At 46.9% G+C, this 21,840-nt stretch overlaps 1 protein-coding gene and 1 long non-coding RNA gene across 8 annotated transcripts in view; one reads left to right on the top strand and one right to left on the bottom strand.

The window, feature by feature from the left end:
* BCL2L1 (BCL2 like 1) overlaps window positions 1-5,436 on the top strand; it is a 64,203-nt gene extending 58,767 nt beyond the window's left edge. For all 6 annotated transcript variants that reach the window (XM_077872645.1, XM_077872644.1, XM_077872643.1 and 3 more), the window contains one exon: window positions 3,780-5,436. In XM_077872645.1, the coding sequence (XP_077728771.1) occupies window positions 3,780-3,917 (138 nt within the window). In that variant the 3' untranslated portion in view covers window positions 3,918-5,436. The remainder of the gene's footprint in view (window positions 1-3,779) is intronic.
* Window positions 1,222-16,503, bottom strand: LOC144298155 (uncharacterized). Of its 2 annotated transcripts, XR_013365134.1 has the most exons (4): window positions 16,350-16,503; window positions 9,356-9,660; window positions 1,763-1,866; window positions 1,222-1,394 (listed from the first exon to the last, which is right to left on the bottom strand). It is a non-coding gene; the product is annotated as an uncharacterized LOC144298155 (long non-coding RNA). The 2 variants fall into 2 exon arrangements; XR_013365135.1 differs by lacking the exons at window positions 1,222-1,394; window positions 1,763-1,866 and adding an exon at window positions 8,058-8,541.
* Between the last annotated feature and the right edge of the window lie 5,337 nt (window positions 16,504-21,840).

Raw genomic sequence — 21,840 nt, 5'->3', positions numbered from 1 at the left:
GGTCATTAGCCAGCCATTGCCTGTCCCCAGTGGCCCTGAAAACCTCTGCATGGATCCCGTGTCAGTGGTCACAGCTGCAAAGAGAAACTTCCCCCACTTTGCTCTCACCCAAGCTGAGGATGCAGATAGCCTCAGGCCTGGGTCTCCAGAAAGCTCCTGTGACATCAGAGACTTACTTCCAACTCACCCTTATGTCTCACCACCACCATCACTCCCCATCCTCCCCACCCCACCGCCATGGCCACCATGCCAGCTCTAGCTGAAACTAGTGGGACCCATTGAGGAGCACTGGGGCTTATCTCTGCTTTTCCAGAACCAGGCTGCTCTGCAATGCTGTTTATTTATCCAGGGCAACCGCCCACTGAGAAAATGGCTGTGTTTGTTTCCAAGTGTGTCGTGTGAACCTTGAGCTAAATATACCCACACCATTGCCTCCCCAGCACCCGCCCCGGAATAGCACACCCCATTTTGCTCATGCTGTCTGCAAAAGCAGTCCCCAGAATCCACAGCCCCTGGAAATCCTCCTCCCCCTTCCTCAGGAGAAAGAGCTCCTGAAAAGGAGATGAAGGTTGTCCTGGCCAGGAATACATGAGTCGGGGGGCTGGGCAGGTCAGAGTCTTGTTCTCTATAGCAGTGAAATGATAATGTTCCCTCTACCCTGGAATGACTGTTCCTGGACAGTGAGTGCTTTGTGCCCTTGCAGGGACGGGGCCTGTTTACTCCAACTCAGCCCCAGAGAGGAAAGTTTCCTGTGGCTGCCAGCCCTCTACTTTAGGAAAGTTCCCATCGAGGGAGCCAGGCCTCTCCCACTTTGGCTTCAACCCCAGTGTCCCTGGTTTCTTGTGAGACATCGGGCCCCTTGGGATAGCTAGATCCTTCTGGCCTTGGTCTCACTTCTCCCATGCTCCCTACAGTCCAGGGCTCTCCCCCCATCATGGATCAATCTTTTTTTTTTTTTTTCCTTTATTTATTCATTAGAAACACAGAGAGAGTCAGAGACTGTAGTAGGCAGAGGGATAAGCAGGTTCCCAGCTCAATGCGGACTTGATCCCAGGACCCCAGGATCACAACCCCAGCTGAAGGCAGATGTTCAACCACTGAGCCACCCAGGCACCCCTTGGATCAATCTTTTTTGTGACTCCACTTGGGCCTACTTTGCTTGGGACCAGAAAAATCATAACTCTTTAAGAATTTTCTCTTTTTAAAAAAAAAAATTTATTTATTCATGAAAGAGAGGCAGAGACACAGGCAGAGGGAGAAGCAGGCCCCATGCAGGGAGCTCTACATGGAACTGGATCCCAGGACCCCAGAATCATGCCCTGGGCCGAAGGCAGGCGCTAAACCGCTAAGACACCCAGGGATCCCCTTGTAAGAATTTTCTTATCCGCCAACACCTAGGATGAAGGGGGAGAGATGGGGAAGCATATCCACGCCAGTGGTGCCTGGGCAGCAACAAAGCCAAAGGGGGGCTGGCTGATGCCACACCTCTGCCCTTCTCTCCCCAGACCCAAGGCTCCCCCACATCCCTCTTAGAATCCATTTTAGTACTACTGACAGGTCATCCCAGCCCCCCACATAGGAAGGTATCCCACTATAGCTTTACTTCTTTGGAGCTGAGGAACCCTGGTTCTGATCCTAGCTATGCCACCTATTAACTGAGTGACCCAGAAGAGGTCTTTTCTATCCAGTGTGAAACAGGGCTCAAATATACCTGACGAAGGTGAAATGGGTAACTGCCTGACACTTAGTAGACTTGTAGTACCTTTATTCCATTCATGTATTTGTTGAGCACCAACATGTGCCAGACGCTGTTCCAGATAGAGTATATAGAGACAAGACAGGATCTCTGTCCTTGTCAAGCCACACCTAGTGCAGGAGACAAAACAAAAACAAAGTGTCAAATCTGGTTATGAAAAGTGCTAGGAAGAAAAATAGAGCAAGATAGAGATGAGGATGGGTGCCATTTTAGAAGAGGTGACCAAGACAGGCCTCCCTGGGGAGATGACATTTGAGCAGATTCAGGAGTGAAATGAGGGAGGGAGTGAGGCAGGTGGTGATCTGGGGTCAAGTGCTCCAGGCAGCGAAAACAGCAAGCTCTTGAGCAGATGTTCAAGGAAAGGCAAGGAGGCCGGTGTGATGAGGGGAGTGTGCAGTGGGGAGAGGGCAGGTCCCACTAGACCTCACTGGCCATGGTAAGGAATGGGTACTTTATTCTAGGTGTAATGGGAAGCCTTGTGAAGGCTGAGACCTTGAGATGAGATGGGAAGGAGTGACATGGTCTGAATGGAGGGACTTTTTCTAGTGTTTTTTTCCACTTTACATGGTAAACATTCTGGTAAGGGCTCTAGCTTATGTGTCACTGCTACCTCCTTAATGGCTTAATAAATATTGAGAAGTATATGAGTCATCTTGGCAGTTCAATGCTCATGGCACTCTGCTAGGTACCAGGGATGTGAGCAGAAATGACACCAGCGTTCTAAGTTCAAGGGAAAGCTGTTGGAGGACTTTAAGTGCCATGATCTGATCTATGTTTTTAAAAATCCTCCATATGGAGCATGGACTGAGCAAGGTTATCAAGACCAGAAGTAAGGCCAGGCAGGTCTCACTCACAGTGAGCAAACTGGCCTGGTGGAACTTGGAACCAGCTGGAGATGGCAGGTGTTGTCTGAGGGAGCAGCCACCATTGCCAGTTGGGACCAGGTGGAAATGAGGGCCCAGGCTGTGAGCTCTTAGTGGAGAGGAAAATCATGGGCTCTGTTCATTCATCGGTAATCCATTCACACTAAACACGCATACTCCCTAGGCCCAGAGGCTCCAGTCTGTAAATGGGGAGAGAGGGCCTGCACTGCAGCATCACTGAGAGGATTACAGGACAAATGGGGTGCAAAGTTTACTCATTAAAGGGTGCCCCACACGCTGGCTCCGCCCCGGGGTGGGTAATTTAACCCACAGCCCCACCTTCCCCATATCATGTGCTTCCCTCCTGACTGCTAAGGGCTGTTGCTCACCTCCTTCTGGGCCCAGAGTGTGTGTGTGTGTGTCTCTCTCTCTCTCTCTCTCTCTCTCTCACACACATACACACACACACACACACACCAGGGGGTGGGGGACAGCGACAGGGCTTCACAGATCCCATCCTAGGCCGGCATGTAGAAGGTATCCCTCTACTCTGCCCTCAGTGTCTACCCACCAGCCTCCCCTCCCTTCTCCAGAGGGAGAAGGAGCCTCGGGCCAATAGTACCTGGCCTTCCCCTGAATCGCTGGGAATTTAGCCCTGTCCCCTCTCCCTCCCTCCCTCTCTTAGTTGCATTGGTGCATCAGCAGGAAAGCTAAGGCCTAGTGGGTGTGCACTATGCACAGACTCCACCCTCCTCCTCAGCTTCTAGACCACTCATGGACCAGCTGTGGCTCATGGTGTCTCCCCATCCCTTTCTCTCCAGCCCTGCACTCCAGCCACCTAGCCTCCTGTTACTTCCCTGCCCCTGCTGATCTCTTTCCTGATGCAGGTTCTCCAGTATGACTTTTTAGCCAGTTCACCTTGAACAAAGCTCTTCCCAGCTTTGCACCCTTATGTCAGCTATAAAGTGCATTGGTCATCCCCAGCTGGGCGGCAAGAAGGAGGGCAGCCATGAACCCTTTACTTGGCCCAGAGTGGGCATGGATGGCTATAGTTTTTCAAATCACTATTGCATGCAGGTGGCCCCTTCTCCCACCCACCCACCCATATTATTGTCATAGAACTCAAACAACACCATCCTTTCTCTTCTCTATCCCTGCAGGATACTTTTGTGGAACTCTACGGGAACAATGCAGCAGCCGAGAGCCGGAAGGGCCAGGAGCGCTTCAACCGCTGGTTCCTGACAGGCATGACTGTGGCTGGCGTGGTTCTGCTGGGCTCGCTCTTCAGTCGGAAATGACCAGACACTGACCACCCACTTACCCTCCCACCCCTGTCCTGCCCCTACCACACCCCTTTGTCCAGCCACCATTGCCACCAGGAGAACCACTACATGCAGCCTACGGCCACCTTCCCATCACAGGGTTGGGCATAGACCAGGTCTCCCGCAATTAGTTTTCTAGAATCTACCACGCTTCTGTGAGAGCCGCCTTCCCCACACCTCAGTTCTCTGGCCTCAGAACCCACAAGGTTTCCCCAAAATCTGCCCCATGGAAGCTGGCAGGTGTGGGGGTGTTTGTGGCTGGGGGCTGGAGTCCCTGCCTAATTGGTGGAAAACCCCTTAGCCTCACCAAGAATGCTTTCCTGCCAGGTAGCTGGAAAGTTTCTGACCTTTTTCCCCAGAAGGAGAGACTAGATTGCCTTCGTTTTGATGTTTGTGGCCTCAAAATTAATCATTTCCTATCCCTTCCAGAACCTAGGCTCCCCTTCCTTTCATCCCTTTCAAGAGCCACTTAGGGGCCACTTCTGACTAATTAGGGATTCAAGCTGCTTGGGATAAAGAAACAAGGACCAGGACCTCCTCCCCACCTCTGGCCTGGCCAAAGTCCTTGACCCCAATCCCAATGTCCTCCAAAGGCCCCTGGATAGAGGCCAGCCCCACCCAGGAGGAAGAGGGCTGTAGCTGCAGGAAGCACCCCGTGCCAAAGCTGGGGTGGCCCTTGCAGTTTAGCACCACCCCAGTTCCTTTCCCCTTCCCCTCCCTTGGCTCCCATGACCATGACTAAGGGACCAACTGGGCTCAAGGCAGGTGCCCCAGAGCTGTTGATGGCTTCAGCTGCCTGACTTTCCTGCAAGAAGATCAGCGTGTGGCATCTTTGCCTGGAGCTACTTGCCCATGGAGCCCAGGGATTCGGGGGCCTTGGCCCAGAGGTGAAGGGGAGCTACAGGGAGCAGCTGTGGGAGCCCTAGAGTCTTCCCTACCTCAGGCAGGAAGGGCAGGAAGGAGACCCTGATGCACAGGGTGGAGGTGGGGGTGGCAAGAGGGGCCAGACCTACCTGGCCAAACAAATATATGCCCCACTCCCATTCAGCCTGGGGTGCCAGGCTGCCAAGGTCAGAGTGGCCTGGCCAGGAGTCCTTCAGGCCTCCCTCTCCTCTACTCCACCCATGGCCTGTCTCATCCCTGGGGGTCCCGGCCTATCCCTGGCCATCCTGGGCTCTCTGCTGTACATATTTGAGACTAGTTTTTATTCCTTGTGAAGATGATATACTATTTTTGTTAAGCGTGTCTGTATTTATGTGTGAGGAGCTGCTGGCTTGCTGTGCGTGTGCACGTGGAGAGCTGGTGCCCGGAGACTGAACGGCCTGATGCTCCCTCCCCTGCCCTGGTCTGGGGAAGCCAGCTGGGGGTCCTGGCTCCTAAGGGGCACCTGTCCCCCCCCCCAACTCCCCCCCACACTTGTTCCAGCTCTTTGAAATAGTCTGTGTGAAGGTGAAAGTGCAGTTCAGTAATAAACTGTGTTGACTCAGTGAGCAAAGGGCCTGGGCTCTTGTGTGCCCTGGGCTGGGGAAGGAGGGGCTGTGCGGTTGGCAACAGGGCTGCAGGGGAGCTGCGCATCACTGCTGGCTCTGCTGCCTTCAGGAGAGGGCCTTGGACAAGTCCCTTCTTCCACCTGGGCCTGAATTTCTCCACCTATTCTTTGATGGGGGTTTTATTGAACACCTGCTGTGTGCTAAGCAATGGGTATGTGTGAGCAGGATGGATGGATGGACACAGTCTCTGCCCTCAGGAACTGACATTCTAGGAGAAAAAACAGCCACTTGGCAAGTGTTTACTGAGTCCTGCTCTGCCCAGGCACACTCCTAGGCACTGGGGATTCTACAGTGAACAAAGCCCTTCCTTTATGGAACTCGCATTCTTGGGAGACAGACAAAATATAAGGATGAGACAGTCTGGCTGTTGGAGGGCAAAGGTAGAAGCTAAATGACCATAAGGAAGAAGGACAAGACTTATGAAGGACCTAGTGGGGAAGGAGATAGGAAGGAGTCGGACTTTTTTTTTTTTTTTAAGATTGATTGATTGATTATAGAGAGCATGAGCAGGAGGGGCAGAGGGAGAAGGAGAAAGAATCTTAAGCAGACTCCACACTAAGTGGGGACCCTGATGCAGGCCTCAGTCTAATGACTCTGAGATCATTACCTGAGTTGAAACCAAAAGTCACCTCTCAACTGATTGTGCCACCCAGAGGCCTCCAGAGTTGAGGTAACATTTTAAAAGTAGATCCCGCAAGATTTACTGATGGATTAGAGATAGTTCAAGAAAGAGGAGGGACTCCTGGGTGGCTCAATGGTTGAGCATCTGCCTTCGGCTCAGGGTGTGATTCTGGGGTCTGAGGATTGAGTCCCACATTGGGCTCCCTGCGAGGAGCCTGCCTCTCCCTCTGCCTATGTCTCTGCCTCTGTATCTCTCATGAATAAATAAATACAATCTTAAAAAAAAAAAAAAAAAAAGGAATCAAGGGTGATTGGAGTTTTTGGAATGGTGTCACCATTATAATTACAAAAGTAAAGTACATGTCTGAGGCCAGTGCAGCTCAAGAGGCTCATAGTTAAGTGCCCAACAGTATTTAATATGGGACCTGAGCTTGTCTAGGCTCCTGAGAAGTGACAATGAGAGCTATGGCCAGAAGAACATAGGAGTCAGCTAAAAGAATGGGGGAGGCAAGAAGAGTGGTTCTGGTCAAGAAGCAAGTGCACAGGATGAGTAAGAATTTTCCTCAGACAGAAGGAAAGTTGGTGTGTGGAGTTGAGAAGGGTCTCCTGGGTCAAGACAATGTCAGAGAGGTGGGGTGAGGGGACTGAACTTGATCCTGAGAGCACTGAGAGCCAAAGGAAAGTTGTAAGTCAGGGAGTTTTATGCCCCCTTAGAGCCCTCAAAACAAAACACCCTGTGTGGAGAAAGTTCTGGAGGGAAGCAAAGTGGAAACCTGAAGACCAGTGAAGAAATCATGGTTTGGTTAAGGCTCTGGTTCTCAGGGTGGGCAGGCCAGGTGTCTCTTGTGGGTCACCATTCCTGGGCATGTGACTGGGCAAGTTACCTATCCTCTCTAAGCTCCAACTTTCCCCTATAAATGGGATTGATGGCAGTGCCCATCTCACGCGATTGTGGTCAAGATTGAATGAAATAACCCAACAGAGCTTGGGGGAGGGCTGGATGGGGAGGCACGGCAGCAATGACCGCACCATCGGGCTGGTTCCCCCGGAGGTGGAAGGAGGGGCTCCCCACAGACTCCCACTTGGAGCAGCCAGAAGACTGGGAGGGGTCTGGGGAAGCGAGCGAGGATTTCAGAGGCGGGCACTCGGGTCAGGGGCGGAGCTGGAGGCGGGAGGCTGCCTCGGACGCTCGGCCCTGCCCGCCTTTAGGAGCGGGCTTGACTGCCCCCTGGTGGCTGGAGGGGGGAACCTGAAGCGACGCCACTGTCGCTGGCCTCTCCCGCGGGCCAGTCTTTGGTGTGTGGCCCGGCTCACGAGAGGGACCTCCACACTTCCAATCCTTGGGTAGTGGATTCAGAGCTTGCCTCTGCTCTCCTGGGACTAGGGTCATCATTCTGCTTAGTTCAACACCAAAGTCTCCAGCCTTTCCCTCCACCCGAGCCCCGCGATGCTGCCCTTGCCCTTGCCCTTTAACCTTAGCCACTTGAGCCACTCTTCAGATTTTTGATCCTTCTGGAAACATCTTTTCACATACGGGGCAAATACATAGATATAAGTATATTTTGATCCTCGTGGCCTCCCCCTGCCTTTTCTTAAACAAATGGTAACCACCACTCTGCCTTGCCTTTTCCCCCTAAATAATGTATCTTCTAGAACTTTTCCTACTCATACATGAATCTCTGTGTACCATCGGGTACCTTCAACAGTTATCAACACTCATGGCAGCTTCATTATTTTTTCTAGCTGTGTAGTATTCTAACCAGAATCTTAACTCAGTGATTTCCAACCTTAACACATGCACATGCATAAAATATTGGAATTGCACACTGAAGGAAAGTTTTTGGAAGGGCTTTCAGACTGCCTACATGAGTACTAGGGGAAAATCCATTCCATTTCAATATACTATTTTTACGATGAGAAAAATGAAATACAACATACTTCATAATGAAGTATTAACTTTGAAACAATGCATATTTTATATAAGCTTTTATATAGTAAGCTTATCCCCCATCAAGGCTTATTAATGATGACTTCTTCAAATTTTGGTGGTCAGCATCAACAAGAGACTTCATAGTCACAAGTAGGTGATAAAAATTTTAACCATCCCAAAGCTTACAATTGAAATTATATTTAAATGTTCCAACAGTTCTTCCCTTTATTTAATTGACAAATATAATGTATTCAAGTGGATTTCAAATCCAAATGAACTTTTTCATTTCAGGTATTCTAAATTAAGTTCCAGAATACAGGAAATGATATAAAGCTTTCGAGTCCTTTCTTCTTCTTCTTCTTCTTCTTCTTCTTCTTTCTTCTTTCTTCTTTCTTCTTTCTTCTTCTTCTTTCTTCTCCTTCTCCTTCTTCTCCTTCTTCTCTTCTCTCCTTCTCCTTCTCCTTCTTTTCTTTTTTTAGAAAATTATAACTTATTAAACCTGGGCAAGGCCAAATAGCACACAGGAAGAGGGGAAAGGAAGGAGAGAAAGAACAAGAAGGAAAGAAAGGGACAGACTTTGTAGTAAGACCACTTAAATTTCATAAGAATTCACAAGGTCTTTTACATGAAATTATTCAAGCTAATGATTCATGTGTGAACCTACTGCAATGGGGTGGTTTAAATAATTTAGAAGGGAATTAATACTTCATATGACCAGAATTCTAACATGAACATTTATTTAAAAATCAGATAAGACAAATTTATTGAGATCATATTTGTTGATCTTAAAATTTGAGGAAGTCCTTTTTTTAAGTAAGCTCCACACCCAGTGCAGTGTTTGAACTCCTGACCCTGAGATCAAGAGTTGCGTGCTCAACTGACAACTGGGTGCTCTTAAAACACTGAGATACCAAGGGGTGTCTGGCTGGCTCATTCAGTAGAGCATGGGACTCTTGATCTTGGGGTTGTGAATTTGAGCCCTACTTTGGATATAGAGTAGTTACATAAAAAGGAATATAAACACCCTAGTGGTTAGCCAACAAGATAGTTTGTAAATTTGTTGCTGAGTGGGGAAATGACCAGTCCCCAAGTGAGGAAGGCTTGGCTCAAATTGCACTGATGTAAAAAACAGTGTCCCTTACCCCCTGAAAAACGAAACAACAACAACAAAAAACTGTTCCCTGTCCTATGACCTTGTAAAAATAACAGGAATAAATGAAAAGAACAATAAAGCCCTTGTTTGCAAACAATTTTTGTGGTGGGACAATACTCCGCAGCTGGTTGACCATCCCTTTTAGGAACATCAATCTCACCTGGGCTTCATGCCAAGCTCCTTGGGCACCTGGAAAACAAATTCCTCCCGTGGCTTCGCAGACTTTGTGGAGGCTCATCCTGGAAGATTGGTGGCCTCATGCTCTGCTCTGTGGTTGACCCCTGCAGTAGATGTCAAGGAAGAACCCAACCTTGGCCATGTTCAGCTCATCCCGGTGAAGCAATGAGGGCCAGCAGAGGGACAGCTGTGTAGTGGTTAGGAGCAGGGCTCTGAAACCATACTTTCTGGGATAGCTGGGTGCCCTTGAACAAGTGTCTCGACCTCTCTGTGCCAGAGTTTCTTCACCTATAAAATGGAGATGATAGTAATAGGTGTTTATGCAGATTTAATGCAGGTTTTATGTTTGTAAAGTGCTTAAAAATGGCATCCGGCACCATAAATGTAAGTATTAATACGCTATGCTGTCAGACCACTCCCACACCTGCTACCACTGCTCCACAGACCCCTGAGGGGACTAGTCTTGAGGCTCCAACTGCCCCAAGCTCTGTGTCTTAGTATGCATATCCTCTGAAAGCAAAGTCTAAAAGGAAGGATTCAGGTGTAAGTGGTGATCCCAGAACAGCCAGGACAGTGAGGCTGGAAAGGACAGGAAGCCAAGACAGGGTGCAATGATAAGTAAATTGCCACTTCAGACAATGGGGTCCTTCCCAGGGGATCCTTTGATAGACCTGTGGTATATTCTAGGGAAAAGAACTTTGAGGTATTTCTCCACCAACCCCTGTCCCTCTTTGGCTGAGGGCTTCTCCTCAGCATTTGGCACTTCCTGCCAAACCCATTCTTGGGCTAAGCATAAACCTATGGCCAAAAAGACACAGGTGACTGTTCTCTTGAATGATAACTATCTGCCAAAGTTGCACATGACTTCCAAGGGTGGGCTGAAGACACATGGCTGGGGCAACAACACATCTGCCACCACTGGTGAAACTAAGCACACCAGCTGGGAACCATCCTTAAGGGAGGAACAATTTCATAGTTCTCAACTTCTGCTAATCCAGACCATACTGCAGTCAACAACCTGGTGTATCCATCATTTTGCACACGTAAATGTATACCCACGGGACATTCACAGAAGTAGAATCACCAGGCAAAAGAATGTATGTATTTGTTGTTTTGATGGAGACAGCCAAAGCTGTCATCCTGTGGAACTGCATGTCTCCTGCACCCTTGCCAACATCCATGTTAACACTCTTTTATCTTTGTCAATCTGGTTGATGAAAAAATAGTATCCCATACTTTAAAATTTCATTTGCAAAAGTCTAATTGAGGTTGGCATTTTTTAATAATTTAAAGGCCATCTGTGTCCCTGATAAGTTAATGAATCCACACAATGACCAACGAAGGCTGCAAATGGCAAATGAAGATGCTAAGTAAGCATCATGTACCTCCTGGCCAAGGAACACAGCACACCCATGAAATATTATTGTCAAAAAGTCAGATCTAAATGTGACCAAAGCCTCTAAATGTAACCACTATAGATGGAAAATGCAGGGGGTGCAGGGGTACAATAAAAACTACATGGGAATGTAATCAGTAAGATGCAGACGGGGGGGGAACTCCTTGGGACAAGTGACCCTGCTTCTATACTCACTCTTCCAGGAAGACAGAACAGATCTACTTTTCCCTTTTTCTCCTGCTAATTAAACTAAAAACCCTGGGCACTATATAAAACAAGTGCAAGATAACTCTGGAAGGTGAAGACAAGGCAAACCAGCCAGGGACCTCAGAACCCCAGGAATGACATGATGGCAAGTTCCATGGGTTTTCCTTTTGCCCCAGAGATCCCAGACTTGGAGCCAAAGAAGCTGAAGCTGACTACCCAAAAAAGCCAATGGACACAGAAAAGACAACACAGCCCCCAGGGCCTGCTTTCACTAGTCAAAGGATTAGGAAAGGAGCAACCCAGCAGGACAGAAAACTTTTAGACTGTAAGAGCTCTACTCCAGCCAAACACCACTGAAAAACACTATGGCTCTATCCACATCAACAAAGGCCAAAGGGGGATTTGGCAACTCCCATCCATCCACATGAGTCAAGGTACCCCAACACCCCTACCCACGTGGGATGTTGTGAGATGAGGCCAAGGGAGTCAGGACCTTCATGTCTGCTGGCCAGTAATGAGCACTCTCCTGCCTCCTCCTCCTCATACAATGTTGATGGAGGCCACACTGGGAGCCCACAATCCCACCCCTACCTGGCAACAATGAAAGTGGGTAAAGGAATATAGAGAGGGTAATATTTCTATACTTCACTCAAATTGGGAAACGATGGCACCAGTAGACTGTGGTAGGGTATGTGCACATAATGTAATACCACTAAAAAGCTATGCAAAAAGGGGATCCCTGGGTGGCTCAGGGGTTTGGTGCCTGCCCTCAGCCCAGGGCATGATCCTGGAGTCCCAGAATCGAGTCCCACGTCAGGCTCCTTGCACGGAGCCTGCTTCTCCCTCTGCCTGTGTCTCTGCCTCTCCCTCTCTCTCATGAATAAATGAATAAAATATTTAAAATAAATAAATTAAATAAATAAAAAAGCTATGCAAAAAAGACACTCAAAAACACCATGTAAAAAATAAAATGGAATCTGCCTTTGGCTCAGGGTGTGATCCCGGAGTCCTGGGATTGAGTCCTGCATCGGGCTCCCCACAAGGAGCCTGCTTCTCCTTCTGCCTGTGTCTGCCTCTCTCTGTGTCTCTCATGAATAAAAATCTTTTTAAAAATTAAAAAAATAAAATGGAATTATAAAATAACTCATATTTTTCCACAGAAAGCCAGAAAAAGAAAACAAGGAAATGAATAACAGAGAAAACACACAGGAAAAAAAAAAATTGGGAGATATGTCTTAGCATAGCAGTAATTAAGTGTGATGGTCTAAATATACCAATTAAAAGATATTGTGGGGATCCCTGGGTGGCTCAGCGGTTTAGCACCTGCCTTGGGTCCAGGGCATGATCCTGGAGTCCTGGGATTGAGTCCTGCGCCGGGCTCCCGGCATGGAGCCTGCTTCTCCCTCTGCCTGTGTCTCTGCCTCTCTCTCTCGCTCTATCATGAAGAAATAAGTAAAACCTTAAAAAAAAAAAAAAAAAAGATATTGGCAGAGGGGCACCTGGCTAGCTCAGTCTGTAGCGTATGCGACTCTTGATACCGGGTTAGGAGTTCAAGCCCCATGTTGAGGGTAGAGCTTACTTAAAAAATAAAAATAAAAAGATACTGGCGGAGTGAATTTTAAAAACCAGCTATGTACTGCCTATAAGAAGCTCATTTCAAATATAGCAGAAGATGGAGGGGGAAGGGATAAAAAAGATACATCACACAAGCAGCAAAAAATGATGGGTCTAAGAAGAGAAACAGACAAATCCACAATTAATAATACACTCCTCTCAACAACTGATGGAACAACTAGACAGAAAATCACCAATAATACAGAAGAACTCAATAGCACCATCAAACAATAGAATGCAATGGACATTTTTAGAATGCTGCATTCAACAGCAGCAGAATACACAATCCTTCCAAGTGCCCACTGGATACAACCCAACACAGACCATGCTCTGGTCTATGAAACATACCTCAACAAAAATTTTTTTAAAGATTTTATTAATTTATTCATAGACACACAGAGAGAGAGGCAGAGACACAGGGAGAGGGAGAAGCAGGCTCCCTCTGCAGGCACCCAGGCTGCAGGGGGCACCAAACCGCTGCGCCACCAGGGCTGCCCCATACCTCAACAAATTTAAAAGAATTGAAATCACACAGTGTGTTCTCGATGGAATCAAACTAGAAATCAGCAACAGAAAGATAATATGAAAATCTCCAAATGCTTGGAAACTAACGACACATTTTCTTTTTTTTTTTTTAAGGGTTTATTTATTTATTTGAGAAGGGGAAGCAGCAGAAGGAGAGGGAGAAGCAGACTCCCCACAATCAGGGAGTCCAATGCAGGGCTTAATCCTATGACCCCTAGGATCATGACTTGAGCCAAAGGCAGATGCTTAACCAACTAAGCCACCCAAGCGCCCCTAAATGACACATTTCTAAATAATTCATTGGTCAAAGAGGAAGACCCTAGGGAAGTAAAAAAATGCATATTTAGTTAAATGAGATGAAAACACAACATATCAAAATGTGCAGGACACAGTGAGAGCAGTCCTGAGAGGAAAATGTGTACGATAACTGCACACATCAGGAAAGAGAAAAAGTCTCAATTCAATAATCTAAACTCCCACCTCAAGAAACTAGAAAAAGAAGAGCAAAGTAAAAAAAAAAAAACAAAAAAAAAAAAACAAAAAAAAAACAGCAAAGTAAACTCAAAGCAAGCAGAAGGAGGGAAATAATTAGGAAACGAGTAGACAGAAATCAGTGAAATTTGAAGACATGCAAAGAATTAAAGATCTCTGATAAAGGTAACTACAAGGAAAAATATAAAAGAAGCATTCTTGTATTTTGAGGTTGTAACTGTTTCCTACATGATTTAGCCACAAATGCATAAAAAAAGGTGGTGCCTGGGATCCCTGGGTGGTGCAGCGGTATAGCGCCTGCCTTTGGCCCAGGGCCCGATCCTGGAGACCCGGGATCGAATCCCACGTCAGGCTCCCGGTGCATGGAGCCTGCTTCTCCCTCTGCCTGTGTCTCAGACTCTCTCTCTCTCTCTGTGTGACTATCATAAATAAATGAAAAAAAAAAAAAAAAAGATTAGTCTTTTCTGCATGTTTGAAATTTTCCATAAGAACTTTGGAGGCCACTTATTTTCTTTTCTGTGATTTTCCTGGTTGTGAGTTTTGCAACACTTTCTATTTTGTTCTCTTTCTTTTTTATTTTTTTAAGATTTTATTTATTTATTCATGAGAGACTCAGAGAGAGAGGCAGAGGCAGAGGAAGAAGTAGGCTCTGGGCAGGGAGCCCGATGTGGGACTCGATGCCAAGATCCCGGGATCACGACCTATGCCAAAGGCAGATGCTCAACCACTGAGCCCCCCAGGCAACCCCATTTATCATTTTCATAATGATTTGTTAGGTTATTGGGGTTAGTTGTTTTTTTATTTTTTATTTTTTACAGAGAATTTTACTATTATAGGACGTTTTGACCCAAATGTTTTCACCTCATGAATGTGTTTATCCCAAGGCTATTTTGGTTTTTTTTTAATTTTTTAAAAATTTTTATTTATTTATGCTAGTCACAGAGAGAGAAAGAGAGAGAGGCAGAGACATAGGCAGAGGGAGAAGCAGGCTCCATGCAGGGAGCCCGATGTGGGATTCGATCCCGGGTCTCCAGGATCACGCCCTGGGCCAAAGGCAGGCGCCAAACCGCTGCGCTACCCAGGGATCCCTCCCAAGGCTATTTTGTTTTGTTTTGTTTTGTTTTGTTTTGTTTTGTTTTGTTTTGTTTTGTTTCCAAGGCTATTTTGACTGTGAGTTTTGGATCCAAATATTTTTATCAGAATTACTGATTTTTTTTTTAAGATTTTATTTTCAGGGGTACCTAGGTGGCTCAGTTGGTTGAGCATCCAACTCTTGATTCCAGCTCAGGTCATGATTTCAGGATTGAGATGGAGCTTCGTTTCAGGCTCCATGCCCAGCAGAGAGTCTGGTTGGGAGTCTCTCTTCCTCTGCTCCTCCCCACACTCATGCTCTCTCTGTCTCTAAATAAATAATTCTAAAAAATATGTATTTTATTTTTAAGTAATCTCTACACCTAATGTGGAGCTCGAACTTACAACTCTGAGATCAGGAGTCACATGCTCCACGGACTGGGCCAGGTGCCCCAGAGTTACACTAATTCTAATATATCAATAAAGGGCTTTATCTTTTTTAAGAAAGCGCTTTCTTTTTTTTTTTTAAGATTTTATTTATTTATTCATGAGAGAGACAGAGAAACAGAGAGAGGCAGAGACACAGGCAGAGAGAGAGAGGCAGGCTCCATGCAGGGAGCCTGACGTGGGACTTGATCCCAGGACTCCAGAATCATGCCCTAGGCCAAAGGCAGGCACTTAACCACTGAGCCACCCAGGGATCCCCAAGAAAGCACTTTCTTGAGCAAACTACATGAAGTCAGTTTTATAGCTCAATCAGTTATTTTATGACCAAAGTTAAATTCTTTCTAATGTTTGCTATTATAAACTTAATTTTACAAAATTATTTTTCATTGCAATCAACTTGGCGTCGTGGAGTGAATGCCACCACGAAGATGTGATTCTTCCCCCAGTCATGTTTATCCACATCTCATTTCACTGGTTTTCTGCCACTGTGCATTGTCTACTATTGTCCATTATTTCCATTTGGTCCAATCCTTAAGGTCAAATTTGATTATCTAAATGTCAAAATTGGGGCAGCCTGGGTGGCTCAGCGGTATAGTGCCGCCTTCGGCCCTTGGCCTGATCCTGGAGACCTGGGATCGAGTCCCACGTCAGGCTCCTGCATGGAGTCTGCTTCTCCCTCTGCCTGTGGCTCTGCCTCTATGTATGTGTGTGTGTCTCTCATGAATAAATAAAATTTAAAGAAAATAAAAAATAAATGTCAAAATTGTCTGTTTGAATTTTAGTCAATAACCAATTTAATGTGGTCAATTTTAGTTTCTATCAGCATAATTTTATGTTGGTGATTTCTACACCCATCAGTGATAGAATGTAGTATTTGCTCACAATGCTGCCTTGCCCTCCACCTCACGCTCATCATGTGTACTCTGATGGAGGATATTTCTCACTGATGTTGGGCTTGACTGTGGGACAGACTATATTTTCCAAAGATGACTACAACAATATCTCACACACATCTTACACCTTACATTGTGACCATCAAGTAGGGAAGTCTCTCCCTCTTGAATGTAGGTGGAACTTTGTGAGTGCCTTGACCAACAGGATTCAGCAGAAATGATACTATGTGTCTTCTGAGGCTAGATCATAAAAATGCAGTACACCTTCTTCTTCTCTTGGAATTCTCACTCTTGGAACCCACCATGCAAACGAGCCCACACAGAGAGATCACCTGGGGATGCCACAAAAGAAGGATGTCCAGTTGACAGCTCCAACTGAGCTGTCCAGCTCAGCCAGCTGACAACCACCAGAGTGAAAACACCTCCAGAAGATTCTGGCCACTGCCTTTTGAGTGTTTCCAGCTGAGACCTCAAACATTCTAGAACAGAGGCAAACAGTAACGATTGTGCCCTGCCTGAATTCCTGATCTATAGAACTGGCGAGCGTAATAAAATGGCTGCTTTATGCCACTAAGTTTTGGGGTCATTTGTAATGTAGCAGAAGTAACTGAAACACCATAGGACTTGCTTTGACTGGTGGAATATGGTACTGATTCTGTGTGTGCTAGTTCTGAGCCTGGGCTTTAAGAGCATCACATGTGGCTAACCATCCCCCTGCCCCCTCGGCAGTCTCTGACTTCTGCCAAGAGAAGAAAATGCCCTAGGTGCCCGCTGCTCCCAGAACAAGGAGACATGTGGAATAATTTTGAACTAAACTGTTACAAGGCTGAGTAGTATCTCCTGCAAATTCATCCGTTGAAGTTCTAACTTCCAGTACCTCAAAATGTGGAGGTATTTGGAGATAGGGTCTTGAAAGAGGTGATGAAGTTAAAATGAGGTCCTTAGGGATGCCTGGTTGGGTGCCTGCCTTTGGCTCATGTCGTGATCCTGGTATCCGGGATCGAGTACTGAATCGGGCTCCCTGCCAGGAGCCTACTTCTCCCTCTGCCTATGTCTCTGCCTCTCTCTCTCAGTCTGTGTCTCTCATGAATAAATAAATAAATCTTTTTTAAAAAATAATAAATAAAATAAAATGAGGTCCTTAGGAAAGGCCTTAGCCCAATCTGACTAGCGTATTTATAAGCAGAGGAAATCTGGACAAAGAGACACCGAGGATGCACATGCACAAGCGAAAGTACAAGTGAGGACATAGCAAGAAGATGCCTATTTGCAAGTCAAAGTCAGAGACATCAGAAGAAACCAATCCTGCCAACACCTTAATCTTGGACTTCTAGCCTCCAAAACCACGAGAAAATACATATCTGTTGTTTGAGCCACTCAGCCTGTGGTATTTTGTTGAGGCAGCCCATGATAGTGTGATTTATAATAAGAAATATATATATTTAATCTTAATCCAGTTTCTGGCACAGAGCTCCTAAAACCCTTGAAATTCCCTAAGTGATGAGAGCAAGGAAGGTGTCTCTTCTTATGTTAGCAAGGCGACTTTTCGATGCCAGCTAAGGATTGCCCAGAGAACAAACCATGTGATTAGAGGGTTGGACTTTTAGTCTGTCACCCCCACCCGACCTCCAGGAAGCAGGAGGAGCTGGAGGTTGAATCATCCCCCAATGGTCAATGATTGGATCAATCTTGGCAATGTAAGGAAGCCTCCATAAAATCCCCAAAGGACAGATTTTTCGGAGAGCTGCTGGGTTGATGAACTCATAGAGATGGGGGCAGGGGGAGCAGTGCCTGGACAGCACCTGACAGCTCCGTGCCTTTCTCCATGACTTGCCCTCTGCATCTCTTCCATCTGGCTGTTCCTGAGTTCTGTCCTTTTATAAGAAACTGGTAATCAGGGATCCCTGGGTGGCACAGCGGTTTGGCGCCTGCCTTTGGCCCAGGGCGCGATCCTGGAGACCCGGGATCGAATCCCACGTCGGGCTCCCGGTGCATGGAGCCTGCTTCTCCCTCTGCCTGTGTCTCTGCCTCTCTCTCTGTGTGTGTGTGACTATCATAAATAAATAAAAAAAAAAAAAAAAGAAAGAAACTGGTAATCCAGTGAGTAAACGGATTTCCTGAGTTCTGTGAGCCATGCTAGCAAATTAATCAAACCCAAGGAGGGGGTTGTGGGATCCTCTGATTTCTAGCCAGTCAGTCAGAAGTACAGGTAACCTGGGCTGGGGACTGGTGTCTAAAACTAGGGGATGGGGCTTCTCGTAGGACTGAACCCTTAACCAATAGAAGCTGATGCTATTTCTGAATTGAGTGTCAGAATGGAGTTGAATTTTCATATACCTAACTGGTGTGGAGAATTGTTTAGTATAATTGGGTCTAGAAACCTAAAAGACAACCCTAAAAAAACAAGATACTAACCCGAAGCCCAGAACTAAACGTAGCTAATCCCAGCAGAGCCTCAGCCAACCCACAGGCCCCTGAAAGTAGAAATAAATGCTCAAAGTTGTAAGCCACCAAGTTTTGGGGTTGTTTGTTATGCAGCATTATTGTAGGAGAAAAAAACTGACTAGTATAACACCTGATTTTTCCCTTCTCCAGTTTTGACAATTTTCCTTATTATTCACAATATGATTCCCTAGTAATTTATTAATATAAACAAATATTACTGGCTGCATCTTCCAACATCTTCAACTATTCTCAAAGTGCTTCTGCTGCTAGTTTGGGTCAGAACAATGGGGTCCAAATGTACTACTGAACATTTCTGTAGCTTTTACCCCAATTACCTTCAACTGGCTGTCCATAGTGTTCCTGCCCAACTGGCTGGGAGACCTATTGGTTACGGCTCCTATCTGATCTCTCATACTAAAGCAGTGACTAATAAATGGATCCCTCGATCCAGGTAGATCCCAGGACCAAGGCAGTTGCTTTACAGATAAAAATCAAATGGGGGGAAAAAAATCAGATGGGGGATCCCTGGTGGCTCAGCGGTTTGGCACCTGCCTTTGGCCCAGGATGTGATCCTGGGGTCCCAGGATTGAGTCCCACACAGGGCTCCCTGCATGGAGCCTGCTTCTCTGCTTCTCCCTCTGCCTGTGTCTCTGCCTCTCTCTCTCTCTCTCTCTCTCTCTGTGTGTGTCTCTCATGAATAAATAAATAAAATCTTTTAAAAAATCAAGTGGATGTTCACTACTCCTCATAAACTGGCCCTAACATACTCCCTCAGATCCATCTTTCCCTGCTTTCCCCCAGACTTGTCTCTTCAGTAAGGGCAGCAGAGCCCACACAGCCCTGTGTGAGTCTCTTACTTCCCCACCTGCCCTAGTTCAGATCTTCCTTCTCTTCTGTGTGATAGCCCAACTGGCTTCATTATTTCCTCTATCATGCCATGGTCCTCACTACCAGGGGCTTTGCACATGCTGTTCTCTGCCTATAATGCTGTTCCACCATTCCTTTTACCTAGTTTATACTCAGTCACCTTTCATATCTCAAGGCTGAAGACAGTTCCTCAGGGCAGCCCTCTCCAACTTCTCTAGATTAGATCAGTTTCACTCTGTTGGTCAGTTCAACCATGTACTCCCCCTTCTTAGCACTCATTTGTACTATAATTTATTAGGGTGACCATCTGATTAATGTCTGTCTCCCCATCCCAGAATTTCAGATTCACAGGATTGGAACTGATGACACTTGAATGAGGTCCCATTCACTCTATCTCCCGAGCCTGGTTCATAGTGGATGCAAATATTTATTGATTGAATGAACATTGTTGTCCTGACGGCCCTGCTAAATCCCTCCACTGGCATCTAAGGTGCCCATAGAGATGGCTGCTCAGATCTCTCTTTGAGAGAACCTGCTGTAAGGAGAGTAGCGGTATGACAGTTCTGGCCACTCTTCTTTCAGATCTGCTGCAGTGCTCATGCTAAGGCCACAGTCCCCCTGGACTGCTCCCTGCTAAGGACTGAGCACAGTGGGGTTATTAGGGATGAGTACATTTTGGGCAACACGGGACTCCTCTACTGGGCATTTTTTGCTCTGGGGCTCCCCAGTGGCCTGGCCAAGACTTTCACAAAGATCTTGCACTAGCTGGCATTTCTTGCTTCTCTGTTCAAGGCTCACCCTTCAGTATCTGTTCTATCATAATAAACTGGACTCTGAGCATTGCCTCTTTTACAGTGAGATGCCAAGCTTTTCCAGTAGGGGGACCTGGTGGGGGGGACATTTAAGGAGGAAAGGTGTCTTCTCTTTCTGGTTCTGGAATGTTCATAGTGGATGCAAATATGGTGTGTGTGTGTGTGTGTGTGTGTGTGTGCGCGCGCACGCACGTGCGTGTGTGTTCAGCAGTGTATGAGGACGTCTGGTGCTGATCTGTCACAGCCATGAGCTCAGTGTTCACAGTCTATCAGCAACTTGCAACTCTGAGGCCTGGGAGCTCTCTTCTTGCAACCCTTCTAATGCAGATACCACGTCCTCCAAGCCTTACATCTGCAAAGGTACCCCAATCCCACCTGCTCACCAGCCTCAGCTCCCTTGGGCCTCTAAGAGTTGCTTGCTGCTTGCCCAGTGACTGTGACCAGCTCCAGTCCAGGCAACCCAGCAAAGTTCCTTGCCCTGCAGTGGACTTCAACCACACCTTCTCCAATGAGGTCTAAACCCCAGCTTAGGGAAGGCACTTCCCCTCCAACATTATACTTTCTTGGGTTAACCCTCCCAACTCCCACAGTGCTCGGACCCGAAGCACAGTCTGAAGGTCCTCACCACCTTCTCCCCATCTTTCTCCTCTCTATCCTTCACAGACATCACCCCCATAACTCTCCATGTTTAATGCTTTCTTGCCATTCGCTTCTCGGAGGATCCAAACTGACACAGCTTCCATCACACTTAGAATAAAACCCCACCAGGCCCCAGAGAATCTGTTCTCTGCCCCAGCCCAACCCTGTCCCCCAGCACACATCTTCCTGCCACTCTCCAAGTCATTCTACTGCAGCCACGCTGGCCTCCCTGAAGTCTCACACACATATGGACCAGGATCCCACCTCGGTGTCTTTGCACTTGCTTTTCTGTCTTTGATGCAAGGCTGTTCCCTCATGTCATTCAGACCTCTTCTCAGAATGCCACTTTCTCTAAAAGGCCTTCACCTACCACCTCCCAATCTCCTTTGAACTCTCTCCCTCCCCTTTTTCTGAGATCACAGGAGAGGGGGCATTCAGGGTGGTATGGCTGTAGACTGTCCCTCTCCTTTTTATTTTTATTCTCATTTAAAATGAGAGACAGAGAGAGAGGCAGAGTCACAGGCAGAGGGAGAAGCAGGCTCCATGCAGGGAGCCTGATGTGGGACTCGATCCCGGGTCTCCAGGATCATGTCCCGGGCCGAAGGCAGGCACCAAACCGCTGAGCCACCCAGGGATCCCCTGTCCCTCTCCTTTTTAAAGAGTTGTTTGTTTGTTTGTTTGTTTGTTTGTTTAGGGCAGAAGCAGGGGGAGGGGCAAAAGTAAAGAAAGAATCTCAGACTCCACACTGAGTGTGGAGCCTGACAGAGGTTTCAATTTCATGACCCTGAGATCATGACCTGAGCCCAAACCAAGAGTTAGGTGCTTAACCAACTGAGCCACCCAGGTGCCCCTTAACTGTCCCTTTATCCTGCTTTGTTTTGTTTCTTTACAGTGCTCATTACCATGTGCGTACTATACATTATACTTACATATTCATTTTCCTGTCTCCCTCTGTAAAAGATCGCCTGCTCTATGCAGCCAGAGAGTTTGTCTTATTCACTGCTGCACCCTCATGGCCTAGATTAGTACCTGGCATACAGTAGGTGCTCAATAAATATTT

The sequence above is a fragment of the Canis aureus genome, chromosome 26, assembly GCF_053574225.1.
Source record: "Canis aureus isolate CA01 chromosome 26, VMU_Caureus_v.1.0, whole genome shotgun sequence".
In the NCBI taxonomy this organism is placed as follows: domain Eukaryota; kingdom Metazoa; phylum Chordata; class Mammalia; order Carnivora; family Canidae; genus Canis; species Canis aureus.
Note: the sequence above shows the minus strand (reverse complement) of the source record. Positions and strands in the feature narration are given on the sequence as shown.